The following is a 5233-nucleotide window of genomic DNA, read 5'->3' as shown; positions in this document are numbered from 1 at the left end:
GGCAGTGTCACTGGCCTTCCTATGTGGGATCCGAACCGGGGCCCTCTGGCATCCCAAGCGAGTTCTTAACCATCGCGCCACTCGGCCGGCCCTAGGTGTCTAATCTTTAGCTTTCTAGAGGTATTTACTCTTCTTTTATCAAATAATTGAGCATAGGACAGCAATTCAATAGAAAGATCTAGTTGAGGGTAAAAATCCAGCTGTTATGAGCTTTTATGTTATCCTCATATTAACTTTTCTGTGTGGTAGGCCCAAAACGGGGCCTAGAGAACCCTCCTTAAATTAAGGTTTTTCTTAAGTGTTCCTTTTAGATCCTCAGAATATAAACTTATATTTGGTAAATGTACTAAAATAAAACTTTATTTGGTAGCCTGAGAACACTAAGGCAAGAACAATTAAAGGACCTAACCTCACAGGATGATTAGGATTAAATATGGAAACATTCAAAGTGCTTAACATAGTATCTGGAATATTATAAGTTTACAGTAGATATTATCTTCATGTCCCTTGCACGAGTAGTGAACTTTCAGTTTAAATGAAAGTAAAACTGTTTAAATAAAAACTTTAAAAGTGATATTAGGGACAGCCGGTTAGCTCAGGTGGTTAGAGCGCAGGGCACAGTGCTCATAACACCAAGGTTGCCGGTTCGATTCCCACATGGGCCACTGAGGTGTGCCCTCCACAACTAGATTGAAACAACTACTCGACTTGGAGCTTATGGGTCTTGGAGAAACACACTGTTCCCCAATTAAAAAAAAAAAAAGATATTAATAACAAAAGCCTAGGGGCTAATTCTAACTTTTATCTGTCTCCTAAATTATATTTCACTCCCCTGCCAACTTTGAGTTTTAAAATATCTCATACATATAAACACTAAACTACCACATTGAAGAAAATTATTCAATATTAAGGAATTTTTCAGTGTTCCTATTTCCTTGGTCACTTCAGAACTGTTTGAATCAAAATTTTAAGAAGGTCCATACATTCCATTGCAGTTGGTTCATAAGCTCCTTAAAATTTCTTTTAATCCATCAGTTTCTTTATTGCCTCTCCATTATAACTTGTTGAAGAAAATAGGTCTTTTGTCGTTGAGTTGCTCAATCTGGATTTTGCCAATTGTATCCCTTATTGTCAATAAGTTCCTCTACCCTGTGTTACTTATAAACTGATAGCTACAGCTGTCGAGGTTTGATAATACAATGTTTTCTTTGTTTTTAGGTGGGAGAATAAGAATACTTATTAGATGGTGGTGTGTACCTCTAGTAGGAGTGATGAGATAAGATGTCTGTATGCCTTTTTGTGATTATAGCACCCATAGTAATTATTGTCTAGATTCATTAAGTCATTAGGGTTTGCAAAATTGTAATATATTTATTTAATTCTTCATTTATAAGCTAGATTATTTATTAGAAATATTTCCATAAAGAGAAGCTCTCTTATCACATAACTTGGTTACCTGAGACTCAGTTCATATAGGGAAAGGCAGGCTAAATACGTGTTTCTTTTGTTTTATTAATCTGTCTTCAAAATTAGTTTCATAGAACCCTCCAAAGTAAAGGTTTCTTGTTGTTAATTTATATTATGAACTACTGGGTCGCAGTTAACTTTAATGTTTTTCAATATGATGAACCTTTTGTTTTCTCCCATAGGTTACCATAGAGATGAATGAGCCAGTTCAGCTAACCTTTGCACTGAGATATCTGAACTTCTTTACAAAAGCCACCCCACTTTCTCCTACAGTAACACTCAGTATGTCTGCAGATGTACCCCTGGGTAAGATAATAAATTCGTTGAATCTTGTTTTGTAGGTAGTGTATGTGATACTTCTCAGTAATTAACTATGTTCCTGTCTTTCAGTTGTAGAGTATAAAATTGCTGATATGGGACATTTAAAGTACTATCTGGCTCCCAAGATCGAGGATGAAGAAGGATCTTAGGCGGTCTTAAAATCCAAGAAAATAAAACTAAGTTCTTTGAGAACTGCTTCAGAGATTCCAGCTGTCCTTAAGTCTCCTGTCACCAAATTTGTACCTCTGAGTACATATGTAGATAATGTTTTCTGTAAATAACCTATTTTTTTTGTCCATTCTTTTTAACTTGTTAAAAGGATAAAGTCCTAAGTCAAATCTGGTCTTGTTAACCTAGAACTACTTCTGACTTATATAGAAATACTCCTTAGGATTTTTATAACAGAGTTTTGACTATTAATGCAGTTTTAAGAATTGTTTTCAATTTAAATAAAAGTTATTTGAATTTTAAACATCATAGGACAGTGCCTTCATTTGGGCCATGACTGTTACAAGTATTCTAGGGAATTCACAGCCAGTGCTACCTTTTCATGTAAATGTGTTTACTTTTTTAATCTAGAGCAGTCAGATATAAATATACTAGATACAGCCTTAAAAAGACACTCCAAATACAGGTGACAAGATATTCTGGGGGATTCATTTGCCAAACTTAATTTGTTATTATACTAATTTGAGCTCCAATGAACAGAGGAGAACAAATCCTATGTATTTCATTATTTTGTCATTTGTTAGTAAAATAACATTTTTTTTTTTAGAAGCTTTTGATGTACTCAAAGTTTATGTGGGTTTTGTAAGATTGGCATTGTTATAGGGCGGTGTTTCTTTAGCCTAGGGAGCCTTTTACAAGTGAGAAGACCTAGTCGAACTCTATGGTCCTAACTTCCTTTTCATAAAACTATGGTGCTAACTTCCTGTCTCCCTGTCTTAAATACCCTCCATCTTAGCTCACACGCCAGAATGTGCACATAGCTTGCTGGGTCTGTATGCGCTGGTGCTGGGTTGCAGCCCTTTTTTCCTTTTCCCAAATAAATCCTTTTTGGTGATGAAATACCTGGTCGATGTTGTTAAGTCAACACAAGTTGGAAGTTTTAGGTCTCTGATAGAGCCCCAAGGAGTATGTGCAAAAATAATTTTTCCAGTATAAGTAGCCATATTATTTGAGACTTAACTCTCTTAAAGGATGAAGATGGCTTAAATTCCATGGATGTTGGTTTGGATCCCACGAACAAAGTGAAAAGGCCCAGCAGTTGTGAAACAAAACTTGAAACGTTCCCAGTAATTGCTGTAAGGTCACAAACTGGCATGCTACATAATGAGAATTGCTTTATTACAGTCCCTTTTCCCAGTGTATTTTTGGATTAAATGACGGGTTTCTTTGTTGTAGTACCTGGACTGAGCTCTACAATAGTTATTGGACTTTAGAACTCACTGTATCCAGTTGGTAACTATTCATTACCTTCTGTGTGCCTGGGGGTGGGAAGAGATTGGCAGAAAAGGGGACTGACAGAACTTTTGGGGGTCGTCAAAATATTTTATGTAGACTGGTGATGGGTCCAAGACTAAGCATTTGTCAAAACTCAAACAATTGTACTTTGTAAATTAGACCTTAATCATTTTCAAAAGCTTCACGTGTGGCAAAATGTCCTTGGTGGGCGGGCCTCTTACCTGGGCAAGGCCTAATGACAAGGAGAGGAAAACAATCACAAGAGTGGTGGTTGGATAATGACTGGCAGAGACCCGGGCACGCCCCAGCGGGACTCGCTGCCCTGGCAGCTACCCTTTTCCGGGAGCACCAGCGGGTTAGGCTTCCGCCTGGGAGCGCCACTAAGATCCCTACACTCCTGAGGGCTCTCGGAAACACGTAGCCGGCTTGCCCTGGGCCGGCTGACCTAGGCGGGCAGGCACCCTAGAGACCCCCTCACCCCTGTGAAGGTTGCCGGTAACAAGCCCACGCCGTAGCGTCTCCGGAAACCCCACGGGTCACCACTCCATCGGCACCTTCCGACAACTAACTTCTCCCGTAAGTCGCGCACACAAGCTTAGGGCGGAAAACATTTCAGGAGAGTTGGAAGAGAACACGACGCTCCTCGTGACGCCACTTCCGCGCGCCGCCTTCCGCTACGCCATTTCCAGCGTTGAGCGGAGCGGGGCGGGGCGGGGCGGCAGTTAGGTGAGGCGTGCCATGAAGACTCGGGAGTCTGCAGCCAACGGTGAACGAGCTGTCGGTGCGCGGGCGGCCTGGCGCAGCGCGGCGCGTAGGTAAGGCGTGCGTATGGCAGGGCGGGTGCAGAAGCGCTCCACGCTTACGGCGTGGTGGGGAGTGCGCTCCCCGCCGAAGTCAAGCCCCGGGTCCTGGGTGTGGAGCGTTCGTCCACTCCGGCTGGCCGCTGCAGAAATGAGTTTTGTTTTCCGTCTAAATTTGCGTGGGTTCTTATTTCTGTTCCTGGTGAGATCTGACAGGCAAAAAAGTAGTGTGTGTGCAGGCGCTTAGTGTCAGGCACCCTGCTAAGTGATGCTGATGCTTTAAAAATTCTTGCACTAGATGCTGAGGGAATTTAGGGGTTGCAGTAGAGCCTGTTGGGAACTTGAACTGGTACTTTGAAAACATGGATTTGCGTTTTTCCTTTTCTCTTAGAATTCTTACTTTTGGTCACCAATAAGCATTCATCTCCCCCTCCCCCTCACACGCTGCTCTTTTTTATCTTTGTATGCGGGTGTGTGAATAATTAATGGCAGAGTACAGTAAACTTAAAAAAAAAAAGACTAATGCAAATCAGAGGTAATTAAATGCCCTCAAAAGCCCCACTTATAGGTAGTTTGGACTTTTAAGTTTCATAGAATTAAATTTAGATTATGTAATCGTGATCGCAACACTTGTAAACCTAGTGTTTGATGCTATTTGATCAAACCTTTGTTAAAAAAAGAAAGAACAGGCCAAAATGGAGTCACTTTTGCTAAGCCATGTCACCAAACCAAAACTTAATAACCTAATTGCAGTTTCCACCTATAGAAATCTTCCTACAACTTAACAGAGCTCTCTTTTAGTTGCTAGGTGGGATGCTACTTAGCATGTTTCATGAATTGTATAATAAAGCCAATTAGATCTTCAGATTCACTTGGTTGAATTATATTCTTTAACAGATTTTAGGAAAGCATATAATTTAGCATACGCTCTTTTTCAATACTTGATTTCTGCACCAGGCACTGTCACTGGCCCTCATATGTGGGATCTGAACCAGGGCCCTCTGGCATCGCAAGCCAGCTCTTAACCAACGCGCCACTCTGCCGGCCCAAAATTTTTTTTTTTTTTTTTAAGATTTTTATTGGGGAAATGGGGGGAAGGGGAACAGACAAGTTGCTGTCTTTTCGTTCTTCAGTCTAGTTGTGGAGGACGTTGCTTCACTGGCCCAAGTTGGCACCATCAT

General features: G+C 40.8%; 2 protein-coding genes across 7 annotated transcripts in view; both read left to right on the top strand.

Annotated features, from left to right (window-relative positions):
- Positions 1-2856, top strand: part of PCNA (proliferating cell nuclear antigen) — a 15220-nt gene extending 12364 nt beyond the window's left edge. For all 4 annotated transcript variants that reach the window (XM_019644633.1, XM_019644632.1, XM_019644631.1 and 1 more), the window contains exons 6-7: positions 1650-1773; positions 1858-2856. In XM_019644633.1, coding sequence (XP_019500178.1) covers positions 1650-1773; positions 1858-1937 — 204 coding nt within the window. In that variant the 3' untranslated portion in view covers positions 1938-2856. The remainder of the gene's footprint in view (positions 1-1649; positions 1774-1857) is intronic.
- A 734-nt stretch (positions 2857-3590) lies between these two features.
- TMEM230 (transmembrane protein 230) overlaps positions 3591-5233 on the top strand; it is an 11609-nt gene continuing 9966 nt past the window's right edge. The window contains exon 1 of one of the 3 annotated variants that reach the window (XM_019644636.1): positions 3591-3828. The gene's annotated coding sequence lies outside the window, so the exon portion shown is untranslated. Of the gene's footprint in view, positions 3829-3856; positions 4068-4133; positions 4232-5233 lie in introns of those variants that run through there. The other 2 variants (XM_019644634.1, XM_019644635.1) reach the window with 2 other exon arrangements.

Source organism: Hipposideros armiger, unplaced genomic scaffold (genome assembly GCF_001890085.2).
Source record: "Hipposideros armiger isolate ML-2016 unplaced genomic scaffold, ASM189008v1 scaffold_89, whole genome shotgun sequence".
Lineage (NCBI taxonomy): Eukaryota > Metazoa > Chordata > Mammalia > Chiroptera > Hipposideridae > Hipposideros > Hipposideros armiger.
This window is presented reverse-complemented; position numbering and strand designations above follow the sequence as displayed.